The sequence below is a fragment of the Tetrao urogallus genome (assembly GCF_951394365.1).
Source record: "Tetrao urogallus genome assembly, chromosome: 1".
In the NCBI taxonomy this organism is placed as follows: domain Eukaryota; kingdom Metazoa; phylum Chordata; class Aves; order Galliformes; family Phasianidae; genus Tetrao; species Tetrao urogallus.
The window spans coordinates 58,160,753-58,180,087 of record NC_136813.1 but is presented as its reverse complement, the minus strand read 5'-3'; the positions used below and the strand labels follow the sequence as shown (position 1 = coordinate 58,180,087).

At 43.8% G+C, this 19,335-nt stretch overlaps 1 protein-coding gene across 1 annotated transcript; it reads right to left on the bottom strand.

The window, feature by feature from the left end:
- Window positions 1–1,813: 1,813 nt before the first annotated feature.
- LAMP1 (lysosomal associated membrane protein 1) lies at window positions 1,814–19,335 on the bottom strand (the record flags this gene model as incomplete). Its single annotated transcript, XM_079532816.1, has 9 exons — window positions 1,814–1,953; window positions 2,342–2,512; window positions 2,684–2,753; window positions 3,115–3,237; window positions 4,904–5,121; window positions 9,087–9,248; window positions 9,354–9,567; window positions 10,868–10,983; window positions 19,302–19,335. The coding sequence occupies 9 exons, from the start codon at window positions 19,333–19,335 to the stop codon at window positions 1,814–1,816; spliced, it is 1,248 nt and encodes a 415-aa protein (XP_079388942.1).

Sequence of the window (19,335 nt, the reverse complement as noted above, 5' to 3'; positions counted from 1 at the left end):
ATCTAATTTAATTTGTCAGAGCCTGTTTTTTTTTCCTGGTGTTTTGTATACTCGTAAAGGTTTTCTGGCTCAAAAGCTTCAAGGGCACAGCGCATAATAAAAGATTTGACTCAAATGTGGAAGAAGTAACATTTCTCACTCTGTGTAGGGGAGGCTGTAGGCAGACACTGTACTTCTGCTTTGTTCCACACTGCTGCTTTATTCTAAGGTTACACTACAGATGCTCTATCCTCACATAGCTGTGCCCTTGGGAAGGATGCACTTGCCCAGCCAGCTGTCAACAGACTTCCTTCTTAACAGGACAAAGCAGCAGCCAGCTCCAAAGCCATACTTGAACGCAAGTCCAAGCATCCTTCTATCTCCTAGCAGGAAGAAGCAAAGCAGCAGCCCTGCCCCTGCTGAATGGCTCTGTCCTCACAGAGCCCTCTCGTGGCCACATCCCTTCCCTCACCTTCCTGCTTTAAAGGGAAAGGTGTCATTCTGAATACAGTTCAGCACACCAAAACCTGAGCAGGCACACATCCCAGCAGCTGGTAAGAAGCTGGCAAGAAGCTGGCTTCGCAGGGAGCGCTCGTACTGAGTATCCTAGCACCATTTTCAGAAAGCAGTGCTGAGCAGGGCAGGCCTTTGTGCTGATGTCTCTCAGCAAGCTACAATTTCACGTAAGCATCATCCTCTCCGGGCCCCAGCTTACTGACATGCAGCAGCCTTCCCTGTTGCCAAGGACAACCTCCACAGCAGCAGGAAGTGCCATTTCAAACCACTGTATACAGGTTGGTGACAGAGAAGGAGGGACAAAGCTCTGGTTTAACAATCCCACACTAAGAGCTCCAGAAGTAGAGCCAAACCAAGACCATGCACACATTAAGTGGCCAACTGTGTTTTAGAAACTGACAAGCAACGCAAGGGTATACAGAAAAAAAGTGTCTTTATTAGCATTGTTACAGGCAATGCATACATAAGAACTGATCCTTAAAGTGTACAACCCCCCAGCCAAGTTTAAAGCAAGAGAATCAGCAGATTGAGACCTATATTGTACACATGTGCAGTAACAGGATCTCTCTGGACCTTCCAACAGAAGAGACTGAAATCACTTTACAAAAAAATGTAAATAAAAATAACACCCATTTTAAAAAAGGACCAGCTCCTAAGGAGCTGGCAGAGCATCGGAAATATCAAACAGGGGAGCTGTCCAATCGCACAGAGTTCCTGTAAGGGTTGAGTATTGCGTTGTTCACACCCTGCATATGCCAGGCATCGTGTTTAAAGCTTAGTAATACAAAATACACACCCTAGAGATGAGGTGGGGTTTAGATCAATTTCGTTTTTGTCAGTTGTTACTGAATTCCTGTCAATGCACCATCAGTATTGTTATCATCACTGGATGGCAGCAGTGCCGATCGTGAATGTTTTCCCTTTGTTAAGAGCTCTGAAATTGAGTCAATGTAGATTAGTTGCATCTCTTTCCAGCATCTTTATGCTGACTTTACCTTCCAATTAAAAAAAAAAATAAATCATCCTTTAAAAAAAAAAAACAAACCCAAAAACTTTTAGCTTGTTTCTAAGTGGGTAAATATTTCAACTAGTTAGCAAAATTAAACACCAGAATTTTCAGAAGTTATTTTTGTGCATAGTTAAATGCTGCAAGATGATTTCACATTTAATAAAGCAGACTTTTAGAAGCAATTTGCAAGATAAGGTGTTCCCTTACAATATCGATCTTAGCTCAGGGAGAGATAGGGGTGGTTTGTTTGTTTGTTTTTCCAGCTTCTTGCAATTGCTTTTTACCTACACTGGAATTTAGTGCAAGTCATTAAATTGTCTGGTACCCAGCGTGGCTCCTCTTTCTGCCAATCAAGTAAGCAATCAGGACAATTAGAACCAGACCAGCAAGGGCTGCACCAACTATTATAGGGATCAGCATGTTGTTTTCATCCAGCTGACATTCTTCCACTGAAGAGAGAGAAAGAGTTACGTTAGGCACCAGTCCAGGCAGACACCTACCTCCAGTTGTTTCTTTTAACCACAGTCACAAAGAACAGCACTAAGCAGAGCACCAAGGAACTTCCCAGACCTTTTCCCCTCTCACACAACTGTCTGAGCACTGTTAGGAAGGTCCATTAATGCTCCTCCTTAACTCGTTATAATGAGTCCCAGTTATTCCAAAGCTGCTTTTTACAGACTTGTCACACTAGCCTCAATTCAAACACCTTATCAACTCCCACAGCACCTGCAATACAGCACACAGACTAAGCATAGCACCTTCTTCCTTGACTACAGACTTGGGTTTCTCATAGATTGCAGTTCCCTCCACCCACGTATCAAAATACAAACCTCTTACCTGTCCCAAACTTGTCTCCATCAACCTTGAAAGCCTGGACCTGAACATTAAATACATTGACAAGAGCTTTGTCTGTGACCTGGAGATTCTCCTCTGCACTGCATTTGTAGGAATTCCCCACCGTAGCTCTCAGTTCACTCATGCTGTCATTTGATGCTTCAAACATTGGAGCTGTGTAAGAGAAAGTCTTATTAAAGAATCCTGAAAAGCAGAAGCTGGGAGCTCACTGAGCTTTAAATTCAAAAGACATTCCTCCCCAGCATTCCTAATGTGTTCCTTGATGCAGGCAGCCTTTAATATTTAAGGAAGCGGTCACTGAAAATACACTTAAAAAGTCCCTACCTTTTGCTTCAGAAGGCAGAGTTGTGCTGACATTCACACCTTGCAGGAAGAATTTCTCACTACTTGCATTCTTTTAAACAAAGAAAAAGACACCAGTAGTTTTCATTGAAAATAGTGCTGTTCAACCCAACCTTTGTTGTGTGAGGCTATTCATCTGCTACACCAGAACTGTTCCCAGCTTGGGTAAAAAAACCTTTACAGGCTCATCAATCCAAAGGAAAGAAATTCCTGATCCAAGCAGAATATCTGTACATTCTTTCCTTATAAGAGTTACTAAGAATTAAATCCCCTCTATTGTAGTATTAAAACCAAAGTCGTTACTCATTCCCCCTCCCATAATTGGAGCTTTTTGCTATAGTAATTGCCCAGGTTAATATGCCCACATCAGAAATACTGCAGAGATCTTACGTGCTTTGTCTAGAGATCCTTACCAATACAAAGTGGAAGGTGATCTTTGTTTTCTCAAAAGCCAGATTCAAGAAGGCAGATGTATTGTCACATGTTCCAGAAGCATTTGTATTATGTGGTACAAAATTCAGTAGATCCAACCCCATCTATGGGAAAAGAGGACCAATCATGATATCTATTCTTTAAGAAACTAGCACACCACTACATCATTAGGAAACTTCTAGTTTGCCTGCACTCACATGTATACAATGCTATACTGACCTACATGCTTTAAGGGCAAAAGGGCAGATATGCATGTAAATTACACCTGAGATAATTTGTGCTAGAGCTACCGGGCTGGCATAGAACAGCAGGCATATCTGCATTCTTGCTGAAGCTCCCCACAGCCCCAGCTGCTGCTTTCTCCACGCTAAACTTCTTTGCTCCTGCAGCACAGAGAAACATCAGTTACCACCACTACAGTGGGAGCAACAAGCTACAAAATGCTGCCATTAAAAGTTGCCACCCTGCAAGTCACTTCTGCACAGAATGCTTTAGTTTTGCTCACAGTAAATGATTTTATATTGTCCTGCATCTGCAGACAACTACACGTTAAATGCACTTGCTGAACAACGAAACAAATCAGCAGCAGCTCTGAGACATTAGCTAAACCTCTCGTGACTTTGGAAAATCAATTTTACCACCTCCTCACTGATTGATAGATCAGCTATCAGCCAGTCCAGCTGTGTGAGAATGCCATGCAACGGGAAGCAGCTCAGGGAACGTGGCACCACGTGGCTTAAACACAGTTGCCAACATAGCTATCTACTGTACAGCCACACATCAGCTGGGATCCAACTTAAATTTGCAGCCTTCATTTGTTTGCCCACCGTCACCCAACATCAACTCAGATTAAAGCCACAGGATAGGGGGAACAAGCACACAACAGAAGCTCTGTACAGTAAACATGTAGGTTTACTGAGCCTTGGTTGTTGCTGTTTCCTATCAAGGCCTTCAGCAACCCCTGGGATTATGGCTCATAACTTTGCCTTACTGGCTAATGGGAAACAGGTTCGTATACAAGGCTGGCAAGCCATGCCTTGTAACACCAGCGGAATCAAGGAGCCTAACCCCAAGGCTGCAACTTATGCAATCCATGCAGCACTTTCACCACTGAAATTAAATTAGTTCTTGAAATTAAGTAACTCTGAATCATAGAACGGCTTGTGCTGGAAAGGACCCCAAAGTCCATCCAGTTCCAACACTGGAACCTGTGGGCAGGGCTGCCATCCGCTAGATTACATCATTACAGTTGAGTCAAATATTCTGCTGGTATCAGCTGCAAGTTAAAGAAGTAATTTTCAGGTGGTTCTGGGTCCCCTAAAATTTTGTCAACTGTCTTGTTTTACAATGGCAATTATGTTCCCTTCTAACATTGCTTCACTGTTTCACTTAGGCACCTCAGGCTAAATTCTTGTATTTCACAGTTCAGATGCCTTGTTTAGATGGAATCTTTGATATAGGATCCACCTAGTCATATTTTTATCATTTTTACTGTTCCTGTGGAATGGCCATGTACACTAAACTGGATTTGACAGACAAGTTTAGTACTCTTACTGAAGAAAAAAAAATCTTTAAATGACCTCTTCCAGCACTACTGAGTTTAACCAGACCCAAGCGTAAGCCAAGCTAAGCAATTCAAATAGAGGGCAATCATGGATGAACCCTATGAAGAAACAAACAAAAATAAATATGTTTTACGGAAAAGAAATACCCTGTAATAATTTGGCAAGTGTTCTCTAAAGAATCTGAAGGTTGTGAAGAAAAATGTACCTTCTCATCTTTTTTCAGATAGGTGATGTTAAGTTGTAACCCCATGGAGGCAAGGACACAGGTTCCATTTGCACCAGTCACGTTGTATTTACCAACTGCAGGATTCGAGGGTGCTGCAGTTGGTGCTGGGCTAGTTACTGGAACCTGGCTAGTAGTGTGTTTTGGAGTTGTTGGTGCTACAGTGGTAGTAGAGACCATATCTTCACTACATTCTGTCTCTGAAAAGAAAGGAAAACATACAGTCACCACCGAACAGTTACAGGATTATCTGCCTTTCTCATCCTCGAGGGAAAGGAGGACAATTTCAAGTAGCTCTTCCTAACAAAAGGTAATAAAAGGTGACAAACAATAACAAAAACATTACTTGAACTCTGTTTCAAAGTTTAAGAATCTCTTAAAACCTAGCATATGAAAATCATACCTCTGCTTTTATTTACAGAAGTTCACGGTGCCTGCATCTGTTTTATTGATTTCTATAGTTTTACTTCACAATCAAATCAGTACAAACAAGAGATTCCATGTTGACAGAGCCAGCATTCCTGCTGTCTGCTCACTGCGAGGCTTTAACGACTCCCCCTGTTGGACATCCTAGGCAGCCGTGTGTCAGAAGCAGAGGAGTAATTCTCATGCCTAGCATCAAAAGCAGTCTCCCAGGGCTGTGTTGTTCTTGTTTCCCTCTGTATGCTACCAAGTCATGAGAACCCTACTTCTTTCATTGTGTCAATACTCACAGTAACATAAGAAATACCATACTGGACCTGTCAAGTTCTCACTCGACACTCAGCAAAGCTGTGACACTTCCATCTCCAATGTAATTGCAAGACACTGGTTCTGATGGCAAGGGCTCTCCTCTATCCTTTACATTTGGGTCTCACGTCCACCTTCCCTGCACTCTTGTATTTACAGCTACCTACCACCTGAAGTGCATGGCTGAGTGAAGATGACTGCCTGACTTCTCATCCAGCTTCAGTATAAGCTTCCACAGTAAAAGGAGAGACAGAACAGTGGCTTCATTTGCCAGAGTATTCACAAATACCTGGCAGCAGGAACTGAGCTTGTGGATAGCCAAAAAGCTTCCTGCATTGAGGATCTAAGCCAAAACCAAAGGTCATAGCAAAGGCATTACTGTAGCACAGGCTTCCCTGACTTCCAAGTCAAGGTCATTTCCCTGTTTTAGGGAGAACAACTTGCAACTTTGTAAGGATGTCAGTAACTGCAACAGCCTCACAGTCCATACCTATCTTGCAGATAATGGATAAGTAATGAATAGCCTCTGTACTTAAAAGCAACTTAGCATTTCATTATGACTCTAAACATAGCCTAACTACATCTTGTGAACTCACACGAACTCCATCACAGAACAACTCTATTTCCTACTCCACTTTCTACTCCCATTTCTGGAAGGAGAGAAGAGCAGAGAGAAGGATGAACGGAGGAGTGACTCTACCTTCTGTCAGTTCATCGGATACTGTTCAGGCCCCAGAACGCAGTGATGTCCAAATAAACCAGGCAGCCAGTTTAAATGCTACTTCAGTGGGCAATTTCCTACTGTCTGCAAAGCCTCAACATATACAGCCTCTTACTAAACTTGGCAGACACGGACTTCAAGTGGTAGTTTGTTCTAGGTGGAATTTTGATATAGTGTTTTTTACTGGACTAACTTACAGCACAGCTCCTACTAGCTCTGCAAAACAGATGTGCAGGCAAAATGCTCTTGTCTTTTTCTGACAGTTACAGGAAAGCAGCTGACAATTCTACCAACAGATAAAATTAAAGCTCTCTTTCTTCAGAGCTGAGAATCACTGCAGCAACCTCAGACATTAACTTGGAGATACGCTGCCAGAAATAACTACTACTATTACAGATGCACTGACTACTGACTGTACTTCCTTTCAGTGATCACTGCTCAGATCACTAGCAGGAATGAAAGAACTAATGAAAGAACTGTTGATAAAACAAAAAAAAGAAAGCTAAAGGAGAATTCAAGGTTGCAAGTTGATCAATAATGAGCTGCCAAAAGGCATGGGGAAGTCACAAGCCTGAGAGTGGAAAGAAGGAACTGACCTGGAGAGAACAAGTTGTTTTCAGGATCAAGACAAAAATGATAAAGAACTCTTTAACTATCTGAATTAGAAATAAGTAATGGAGATAGCTCATGATGCAGTACGAATGGAAAAACTACAAAAGTACTGTGTGCAGTCTCAGGAAATTAAAAGAAAATAAAGGAAGATATTAATTAAAAAGAAAAAGCTGAGCATGGCAGTGTGGATTACAGTAATGTGGAAGGGGAAAAAAAAAAAAAAAAACCACACTCCAAAACCAGTAGCATGAACTAAAACCAAACAGTATCACCAGATGATGAAATCATATTGCCAAACATCGATGGCTTCATCAAGACAGTGATACTACCAGACAGAAAAAAGAAAAAAAGAGAAAATGAAGTAACTAGTAAAGCAGATGTTGATGAACTTGTGTTCCATAAGGAACACCCACCCAAGATAATACAATATTGCCTTGCAGTTTAACTGAAGGACTGTAAGAATAGACAATAAAGAGGTGGTGCCAAATAGGCAGGAAGGAGATTTTATTGAAGTTTTGCGAAGTTAAGAAGTAGCTTTTCCCAACATCATGGCTCTTGTTGAAGCCTCCTTGTAACTGCTCACATGCTTACCCAGTATGCCTGGATAACTGCACCAAGACACTTAAAATTGGATCGTTCTGAAGACTGGAGTAATAGAAACCATATTTTTTAAATTACAAACATGTCCACAGTTGTGCTGCAGACTAGCTCACTGAAGGGAAAATTCTGATTGAGGAAAGGATACATGTTGAAAACCAACTCAGTAACATGAGACAGCCATAAAAAAAGTCAACTCTAGTATTACCATGCATCAGACCAAGTATTTTGCAGAGATGGGACAAAGTACAAATACTCCCATAGAAGGCACTTGTTCAATGCATCACTGTATGCCAGCATTGACTACTCTGGTTTTAAGATTCCTTCAACTTCACAAGTGCACAAATGGGATTAGCAGCATAGGAAAGAAGAGTTCCAAGCTACCTTGAGAACATGAAGGCTTCTTGCCCTAAAAGACTTACTGCTCCCTAAAACGCCATGGGCAACAAGAGCCTTGTAAACTGAAGAACGCTGCCACAAAAACAGAGCATGAACACACTGTGAAGTAGCCTGTTTTCTATTCATTACGAAAGTTAAATTCTGTAATGCTTTTTAATACAAGCAAATCGGGACAAAAAGCCTTTGGGGATTGTGGCTGACATAACATTTCCATAGCTTGTATAAACCCATCTACAGGAAGTTTTAGATACCCTCTCCCTACAGACCAACTCACAGCTGTCCTCTACCACCTATCTTCCCCAGGGCACACAGTAACCAGTTCACATTACTTGGGTAAAGAGTAACTCTTCGAAGGGATGAGATGCTCTCCAAACCAGGATCTGGGCCACGTGCCCAGCTGACTTCCTACAGCAGCAGGTGTTTACAGCCTGAAGGGATCACAAGCAGGAGAAATGTTCCCTGATGCCTGCACAGAACTCCCAGAAACAGAGTGCTTGGATCTGTAAGCCATGAACATTGACACACCCAGAGGAAACCTGAAGCAAGTTTATTCATTTCAGCAGATTCTGCTATCAGCTTCACAGAATCACAGAATTGTAAGGGTTGGAAGGGACCTCCAGAGATCATCGAGTCCAACCCCCCTGCCAAAGCAGGTTCCCTACACCAGGTCGCACAGGTAGGCATCCAGGCAGGTCTTGAACATCTCCAGAGAAGGAGACTCCACCACCTCCCTGGGCAGCCTGTTCCAGTGCTCCGTCACCCTCACTGTAAAGAAGTTCTTGCGCATGTTTGTGCAGAACTTCCTATGCTGCAGTTTCCAGCCCTTTCCCCTTGTCCTGTCTCCACTCACCACTGAAAACAGTCCGTCCTCGCCATTCTGCCCCCCACACCTTAGATATTTATAGACCTGGATCAGGTCCCCTCTCAGTCTTCTTTTCTCAAGGCTGAACAGACCCAGCTCACTCAGCCTTTCTTCATAAGAGAGATGCTCCAGGCCCAGCTTCAAGACAACAGCTGCCTAAATAGGTAGAATCAAGACTCAAAAGTAACACCTACTATTGGAAATATTAGCCCACCAAGTACAAGTTTCTGTTATGAGATACCTACTGTTTGTACTGAAAGTGCCATTTGTGGGATAGGCTTCCAAAGTAACATTGCTGAAAGTAACGTTCACATGCCTCATATGGATGTACTTGGAGTTGATGCATCTGTATTCTGTGCCAATACGGGCCTGAATAACAGATTTGTGTGTCACTTCCATCACTCTTCCTGTGAACAGATCACATGGCATTAGTATGTAACAGATTTTATGGAAACAAATCAGTATTGCATCTGCAAGGGTGACATAATAAGAACAGGAAGTTTTCATTTTACCTTCAGATGCATTAGGGAATAAAGTTTCATCAGACAGATTGTAGTGGAAAGTCAGCTCTTCAACTTGGTACTCATCCAGAGTTTTTGAGAAATTCAGACTTATCAAGTGTCCTGCTCCAAAACTCAATGCTAGAATGGGATGAGATGTGTTACCTTCACCACACGAGCTGTGTGACTGTGATGTGGCATTTTGGGGAAGAAAGAAATGTGCAAACTGTGGGGTAAGAAAACAGAACACACAGAAGGGACAACATTACAGCTTTTCCTTACTGCTTTTCAAATAACCTGCTACAAAACATACAAGTGACTTTCACATATATTATAAGGCGTCTACTTACTTACCCAGTATATAGCAAGTAGCATATTAATGGCACTCAGATTTCTAAGAATCATGCTCTCTGAAATTTGAGGACAAAAAACTGTACGCCCTCACATCACCTCTTAGACTTCCCCCCTTAAGCCAGGGCAATGAATTTGCAGGTGCACCCACACCAGGTAAATCAAATTGCAAATTCTGGACACGCAAAAGGTGGGAGAGCTTTAAGTTTTGCTTCCTGTAGTGTGACTGAGAAAGAACAAAAGCAAATGGCAGTCTATGCAGTTTGGATATAATTCTCTGAGTTTAATACATATTGGCAAAGTAACTTGACACCTGAAGACAAACAGCATTCACTGGAAAGTTTGAGTTTATGGCTTAACAAGAAACAGCCAAAGCCTGTTATGAAAGCAATTACTTCTGAATGCAAACTTGTACAGCACCATCAGCAGGATTTCAGACCATCAGTGCTGGAAAATGGACTACATAACTCAAATCACTTACAGAAAAGTATCAACACTGGCAAAGCAGTGGATGTTTTAATTTCATATTAACTTGACAACTTTGACAACAAAGGAAAAAATTTCAACAGGAGTGCCTTAAAACACACCACCTCAATAGGATTATAAATAATCAGCGATTCCTGCCTAGTAGTAAAGATGCCAGAGTCAGTAAATTCAAAAGCTGAATATTTGCAAATAAAGATTCTTAACTTTTCAGTTTAACTTTGTTAGTAGACTGCAAGCCTGCAGACATACTGGAACCTACAGAGACCAGCTAAGGGAGCAGATCACAGGTTTCAGAGTTTGAAAGCTCCTTGCTAGTGGCCATTTCACTTCAGATTTAGTCAATCTAAGTAACTCGCGATGATCACATTCACAACTAAAAAAACTGGTAGCATTTGTTTCATTTACAGTTACGATGAAAACCATTTCAGCTACCAATAGGACTTGTGTGGAATTTCAGTCTGAGTTCCACACCTCTTACTGTGGTAATTTCAGACAGCCTGTTCTTCAATTACAGGAAACATCAGTAATAAAGGAGAAGTTGATGCAACATGACTGGAAGAGGGGAATGTTTGCAGAAGTAGTTTTTCAAGCTTAAATATTTGTTCAAAGTTTCAGTAGTGCACACTCACAAAAAGACCCCACACATGGTACAAAATACACAAGACAAGAAGGGAGATGCCTCCCATTACCTGCTTTTGCCCATTGCTTTTGTATTCCACTGAGAAGGCTACTGTCAGGTTAGCAATTATGCAGACTTTGCCTGTTGAATCTCTCACATCAAATGAAGAGGAAGCCTGTAAAAAGCCTGTAAGAGGGACAAGTAAATGGGGGTCACATAAGATTCGATTTTTCAATCCAAGCAAAGATAAGCATGTACAACTCCATTTTGAAGACATATCCTGAACAGCAGTTGCATTTAGAGACTGTAACGACTAAGTTTCCATAGCAGCCTCAGCATCAATAACCAAGAGAACATATTTAACACCCCATTTATAAAAGACAAAGCTGCCCAGACCAAAGCTGTTGACATGCTGGATCCTCAAAGCATAAGAAAAGCTTGTAACAAGTGCATCAGTCATGCTGTTCAAGGCAGCAACTCCACGTTCACCCTGCACAGCAGCTGTTTTGCAAGCTTCAGCCAGAACCAACTTAACACATGAGGTCCTGCAGCCCTGTACTGCTCAGCCACCCCTCAAAAATCCTCTCTTCCCTCTGCACCAAGACACTCAGCTGCACACATGCTGAATGCACTAGTTAGTGGGCTTGGACTGACTGCAGATGTTTGGGAGGCATTGCCAAAGGCAGCATGATGGAGAGTGCCCTGTTTGCCAGGAACGCCTCTCCTGTCTGCCATCACACTCCCTGCACTTGAGAGAAAGATGGGGGCCAAGACCTTGACACAGACAGAGGTCACAGTTTCCTGCCTTTAAGCTAATCTCAGGTAGAGCTGCTGACTAAAGCAGGGCTTCTCCTCTGCTTGGAGCCTCACACGCTACTACTGCCTGTGCAGGGAAGGACTGTGTGGTTGGAGGAGCATGGGATCATCCTCTGACAGCAGGAGGGACTTTTGCACAGGCTGCCACTGATGACCTTCACCTGGGGCACGTGTACCAGCAGAGTGCTGGTTATCCTCAACTTCATTTGCACTAAAAGCCCCATGGACAGTGTTCCTGCTTCTGTGCTCAACTGCACCTGCTCAAAGCTCTTCACTGCAGAGCCTTTTCTTCATGTTCCTGATTGCCCCCACACACCCAAAACAAATCTCACCACGCCTGCGCTGTTTTCTGCTAGTGCTTTGTCACCTCGCAGAAAGCCTGAAAAAAAGCAGCTGTAAGACAAACCACTCCATTTATCACAAGCAAATAAGCTTTGAAGAGTCAAACATGCTAATCCATTCAACTGCTGATATAGCAAAAAGATCCAGCATAGGGATTATCCATTAGCTGGCTTTCCCATTCTCAAGAGGTTTCTAAAAAAGCAAATCACAACCTGAAAACTTTTTGCTACAGGACTACAGTGCATACAATAGCATTATGGCAATCAGGACAAACTGGGCTTTTATCATCTGGACAGGGCAGAATCATAGAATGGTTTAGGTTGGAAGGGACCTTTAAACCACCTGTAATTCCACCCCTCTGCTATGGCAGGGACACCTCCCTCTAGACCCGGTTGCTCACAGCCCCATCCAGCCTGGACTTGAATGCTTCCAGGGAAGGGGCATCCACAGCCTCACTGGGCAACCTGTTCCAGTGTCTCACCACCCTCATTGTAAAGAGTTCCTTCCTAATATCTGGTCCAAATCTACCCTCTTACAGTTTAAAGCCATTTCCCAGGTGGAGTCTCACAAGAGCAGAGGGGCAGAATCACCTCCCTTGACCTGCTGGTCACATTTCTCTTGATGCAATCCAGGATGTGGTTAGCCTTGGGGGGCAAGTGCACAATGCTGGCTCATGTTGAATCTTTCATCAACTGACACCCCTAAATCCTTCTCCTCAGAGCTGCTCTCAAGTCATTCTCCACCCAACCTGTGTCTGTGCATGGGGTTGACCCAACCCAGGTGCAGGACCTTGCACTTGGCCTTGCTGAACTTCATAAGGTTGGCAAGGGCCCACTTCTCAAATCTGTCCACGTCCCTCTGGATAGCATCCCTTCCCTCTAGCATCAACTGCATCACCCAGAGCTTGGTGCCAGCTGCAAACTTGCTAAGGGTTCACTCAATTTCACTGCCATGTCACTTACAAAGATATTTAATAACACCAGTGCCAGCACAGATCCCTGAGGAACACCACTCATCACCTGTCTCCACTTGGGCATCGAGACATTGACTGCAACTCTGAGTGTGACCATCCAGCCAAGTCCTTATCCAGCCAGTGCTCCATCTACCACATCCCTTTTTCTCCAATTTGGTGACCAGGATGTCGTGCAGGACAATGTCAACACTTCACACAAGTCCAGGTAGATGACATCAGTTACTCTTCCTTTACCCACTGACGCTGTAACTATCATGAAAGGCCACTAAGGTCATCAGCACACATAGAAAGCACTTCAGTTGTAAGGACACACTGGAAACAATTTCTCTGGCACTCAGTAAGCATTTTCCCTTGTTGTTCTTCCTCAGCAACAGTTCCCTTCATCTCCAGGGACAGGAATGCATCTCCCACAAAAAAAAGGTGACCAAAACAATTCAGTACAGTACTAGAAATAATTGATGCTCCTCCACACAGCAGTTTCACTTTGCAAAGTTTCCTTCAAGTTGAATTTACTCTTGGAACTGTTTACACGGTACTCAAGCACTTGTTTTCTCAAGAATAGAGCTGCTTACACTTTCTTGAAGTTTCCTAGCACTGCACAGAAAACAGCAGAGGCAGAAAACAGCCGTCTGTGACGGCTTGAACTGTGCTTAAACTAACACTACCGATGGAAAATGTGACAGAATGAACATCTCCAGTATGCATGCTGATTGCTTGTTTGATAGCTACTAAAAGAGTTTGGTGATTTTAGACCTAAAAACAAGCAACATGCAGCAGAAAAGAAACAAACAAACAAACAAAAAAATAAGTTTTAAAGAGAAATGCAGTGGAAAGAAAGAACTGAAACAGCATTAAGGAAACACTGCTGACCAAAAGGAAAATATGAGTCCTACCTGTTCCAGATGATTCAGAGAACAAAAGACAATGCAAAGGTATCAGAGAAAGCACTGAGTGGAGCACAGATTGTGGGAATGAACAGCTGACAAATCATTCTCAACAAGTAATAGACAATAAGTGGTCTGAGCAAACATTAGAACATTCCACCTGCATAGCTACTAGATTTTTGCAATGCTAAGTTCACACCATGATATGAAACCCAGTGTGGTTAGATCGAAACAAAAACCATAAAGCCTCACTGCCTCCTTAGAACTGTTCAACAGCTGCTGGATTTGCAGTGTCAGAGCAACAAAAGCCATGCGTCAGGCACGAGACAGCAAGCTGACCTTGATGAAGGGGTGAAGCAAGCTGTTCCCCTGCAAGCACATGGGCATTCATGAGGATGGTGACCAGTGCAAGCACTTTGCTGGCAGCACGACACACACCCTTGCTCCTGGGGCAGAAGTACAGAGGAACACAGAACAGACTGAGGGAATATGGGACAGGAGGGCAAAGAAATTAGCAAAAGCATAGAGGAACAGATGAAGGCACTGAAGGAAAGAAGTTCCTGCCTACTCTCTGCTCCAGCCAGCCAGCTCAGAGCAGCTCATGGGGTTTGGGAGGAAAGCAGCTGTTGAGTTTGAGAAGGCTGCTTCAGTGCAGACCAGTGATTAAGGCATGAATCATCACCAGCCCACATATAGTAAGAGCCTACAGTCAAAATGTCAAGAATACAAAAAAGCAAACTGATGCTGAATCGATCTGTCCTGGGATTATTTCTTATTCAGTCACATAAAGTAACACACAATTTTATTACAACATATCTACAAGTTGGGAATATTGCTTGTACTTCTCACAACAACACTGCCATTTGATATGTCGTGCAAAATCTGACACAACCTCCAGCTTCTTCTCTTTGGACTTTGAACGTTCTTCTCAATCAACCACAGCACCCTACTTGACTACTACCTGTGCCAGAGCAGCAGCAGCACTTCAGATTCCCACAGCTCAACAGCTCACAGAATCTCAATAGAAAAAAAAAAAAGCCACTTTTGTGAAGTTCATTATTCATTCAGCTGGAAATGGTATGAGTATCTGGCAGAAGAATCACCAGAAACGCACTCGCATCAAAGAAACCTCACGTAGTCCAGATGCTTCCTTTGTGTCCCAGTAGGCTCCTACAAAAGGGCTGTTTACATTTATTCCAGCGGCGTATTTTCAGTTGAAACATCATAAGATATCTCCCTTTAGAGCTCATTTCTGGTTATCCTGTCATGCAAGAAAGATTGAAGCTAGAAATGTTTATGAAACATATGAAACGTTGCTTTAAATCCAACATCCATCCTTATCTAACACTCCTACATGAGGAAAAAAAAAACAAGCAGTGTATATTAACACTCCAAGATGGAATAAAGTCAAGGAAAATTGAAACCTCCTTTCTTATGTAACAATTTGTCTCAGTGATCTACCACAGTTTGCTTTAAACTGAAAACTACAACAGTTGCAAAACAATCTGGCACAGCTGAACAATCTGAATCTGAGCCTTCTGAACACAGTTCAGAGAAAGCTGGGATTCTTGACCCATTCCTGCCCACACCACGATGATTTCAGGTCTCAACCTTTTCATGATTCAAATCCTGTTAGTCAAGCACAACAACACTTCAGCTACTCTCCTGCATAATGGAAACCTATTAAAGGAGAAAGATGAATACCTGTTGTGCTCTAGAAAAGAAAGCAAGCACCTATTATTAATGGCAATTGTTTACACTGGCTGCCTGCAAAGAGGACTTCGGTTACAATAGTTAATGATTCACTGTCTCCAAGTCGCACTAGAAACAATGACCACTGATAAAGACAGCAAAACAAAACTACTTTTATACAATTTGGGGCTTGCTACCATGTTCTCCTGCATAAATATAACCTTCTTCAGTATTTCTGTGCTACGGGGTGTGAGGAAAGGGCAGCAATCCATCCCAATTCAGTCAGACACATCCCCAGCACAAAGTGACACAGGTACCTGCTATCCATGGGGCACCAACATGAAGAGCTAAGAATGCTGCTTCTTATCCAGAGAAGGTTTATTTCTCACTGGAGAAGCAAACAGAAGTACCAAGTAATTCACTCCCTTTGCTGGTTTGGAAGGATCCTGTCAACTCAGTGCCATTTTGGGAGCAGAAAGGTGACCTTCCTTCTTCAGAACTTGTAATGTCTATGCCAGACACGAGAATGGAAGAATTCCTGAGGAGTTAATTCTTTCCTCTAATCACACCTTCTAATGTAGCCACCAATCCCAGGAGGACACCTTGAACAACTGGAAGAGCAAGCAATATCACTTGCTTTGATCCTGGACCTGTACAACTTCAGGAGAGTACAGGAAAAAAAACCAAGAACTTTAAAAATACATTTATCTTTAAAGATCACAGTATTTACCCACTCTCCTGTTTCCAGGGAATGAATGAAAGCAAAGCAGACTCAATGCTTGAATTGCTTCTCCCAAGACAAGCTGGTCTTCAAAAAAAATAAACAACAAACCTCTGACTTAGCATTTACCTGCCACCAATGGACTCAGACTGGGTGCAGGGTTTCAACAACAGGAAGAGATAAGGCTGGGCACACTTCAGCTGCTGTTCTGACATGCTTCAGAATAGATAATGGAAAAAGAGAGACCAGAGACCAGAGTTCAACTCCAGGATGTGGGTGAGTACTGTAGGAGAGAACGGGATAAACTGCACTTGTGCAGCGCAGCACCTGCTGAGTTCCACACCCAGTCCCAAAGACACATCCCTGCCAACTTACAGGGGTGAATTCATCAGTCAGTCTCAAACTATCTTTTTAGCATTGCTGATTTACATTAAGACAGTTGACATCTTGTTTCTCAATTCAAACAAGCAGGTGGATGAATGACCTCTGCATTCATAAACATGACAGCATAGGAGCATTATAATAGAAAAGATGCTTTGCATCTGTACACTTGCCATTTGGCCAGATAGTTGCATCCAGCTTAGTCACATGAAGCTTCTTATGGTTTACAGTCTAGAGGAAGGAAGTCTTGAGATAGCTCTACAGTAGCTGATGCTTCAAGTCCTGCGGGAGGGCTGACCTACCATGGCGAGACACCCCAGCACTCACGTGAGTTCCTTTCGCACTTGCACTGCCTAGCACTGCTATGTCACACCACTCAGCTAACATGTCCCTCAACAAAGCTGACAGCCCCAATAATTAAATAAGGATCACATGCCCAAGCCCACACTGGAGAAACAGCAGCTAAGCCACATGCCCCTATGCAATGCTGAGCCACGTCTGAAACTCCATCCACTTCTGGCAGGGCCACTGCCCCTGCTCTCACCCTTGGAAAGCAGCACTGGCAAGCAGCAGCGCTGCCAGGTGTCAAAGAGGGCAAAGACGATGTCCTGCTGAATCTGAGTGCAGCAGCATCAGCAGTGCATCTTGAAGTTAGACACATAGCAAACACGATTAAAAACCATCCTACTCACTACAGAATAATCTGGAAGCAGGTTATACAAAAAGTAAAATCTTCAAGCCAGGCTAAGCTGAAAGGAGCATGCCTCAGACAAACTGTGTGACAAGACCTGGCAGAGCCCCGGACTTGTGAGCCAGAAGAGCTGCACGAGTCAGGACTGAGCAAGCCATCACGTGGTGACAGACCTGGCACCCACATGCATATTCAGGTCCCTTAACACTGTGCCAATACACTCAAAGAAGCCATCAAGCAAGCACAATAGTTAAGGGAGCGTTTGATAAAGCCACATTTCAGAAGTTGCACAACACGTAAGCAGTTGCATTTCATGAAAACCACTCAATATACAGTCACATATAACTAGCAAACCCAAGACTCAGGAAAACAGTATAACACCACATTATTTAGCAACTATAATTTGCTAGCTAAGTTTCTCTCTCTGTAAGCTGCCATTCCAAAGGAGCGTTTTGGCCTCCTTTGGTTACCAGAGCTCTTGTAATCAGCACAGTCAATGCAAGTACAAACAGCAAAACACACTGGTACAAAGTTTGAAAATCCCCTTCAGACTAAGGTTGTGCAATTAGAGCACGAGGACTGTGCACCACTAATCCTGTGCCAGCATCATGGTACCTTTATCTCATTGTTTCCCCCTGGGTCTCAGACATTATTTACTCACTGACACTGAATCAATCAACATCTGACTAAACTTAGATTTTTTTTTTTTTTTTGGAAACGTTTTCTCTGCCATGCCCATTTTTTGGCACAAGAACTACTGGTGCTCTGGCATAGCAGAAGCAGAGGCAGCTCTGCTGGGCCTGACACACAGCACAGCTGACATGTTGTGCTCAGCAGCGCACAGATCTCTCCATAACACCATCTCACTATCAGTCAGGAAAATCATCAAGAATTGCTTAACACCGACACGTGAAATATTCAGCTGAGTGCCTGCTGCTCACTGTGAAAGGAAACTGAAAGAGCAACTAACGTGCAGGGAGAAAGGAAAAAAAAAAAAAAAAAATCGAGCAGATATCAATCTCTTATCCCCAGGTCAAAGCCCTGCTGAATGCTTTCCCACCGGACCCACCCATGCTAATCCCTCAGCTGCCTGTGATCTTGCTTTAACCTCATCAGCGTTCCCTCTGATGACTAAGGGGTGCAAACACCTGACGAGCACCACTAAGGCCGTGCTGCTCCTCACTACTGCCCCAGCCTCTGTCCTGCACAGGAAAATGGATGTTATCTGTGCTGCTTACACCACAAAGCTCTCCCTTAAGATCTTGCCCACAGCAGAGGATTGGAACTGGATCAGCTTTAAGGCCCCCTCCAACTGAAGACGTTCTGTGCTTCTGTGGTTCTAAGATCCTAGGGAGAAGTGATGCCGGTATATCCATTAGAATAAAGCCGTGGCTGTTAATAAACTGTTAGTAGTAAAGTAAACTTGTCCGTTGCTTCAACAGCAGAAGGAGCACACAGATTACATGCTAAGAAGTTAAATAGACTGAGCTATGTTTACAGTTGCTATTTGATCAGAGGAGGGTTATCACAACCCCAGAACACAGCAGTGGCGGCGGCGGAATCCCTTTAGAACTGCAGTCTGACTGGAACGCAAACAAGTCGCGAACCTCTAATGGAGCCGTACGACAAGCCCTCACCGAAGCAGCAGCTCTGTGCCTCTCAGGCTGCAGGCAGCAGGGCTGGCAGCCGTGCCCCTCAGCGACACCCGTCGGGTGTCACCCAGCCTAACTGCCGCGGCCAACAGTCACGCAGCTGCCCGCCGCCCAGGCTGTCGCAATCCCCAAGTCCGCGACACAGCGCTCCCGGGCGCCGTGCTATTTGGGAAGCGCGCTGCTGTTGTTGCCGTTGCTGCTGGCCCCCCAGGCTGCCCTCACGGCAGCCATAAGGGGACCAGCCCTACGGAGGAGCGAGCGGCCTCTCAGCGCCGTGCACCTTTACCCTCCTACCGGGCCCGGCGTTACCGCTGACGGCCGCCCGCCCGTTTGCCTACCCGCTCCCCCTTACCGAGCAGAACGGCCGCGAGCAGCGCCCGCGCCAT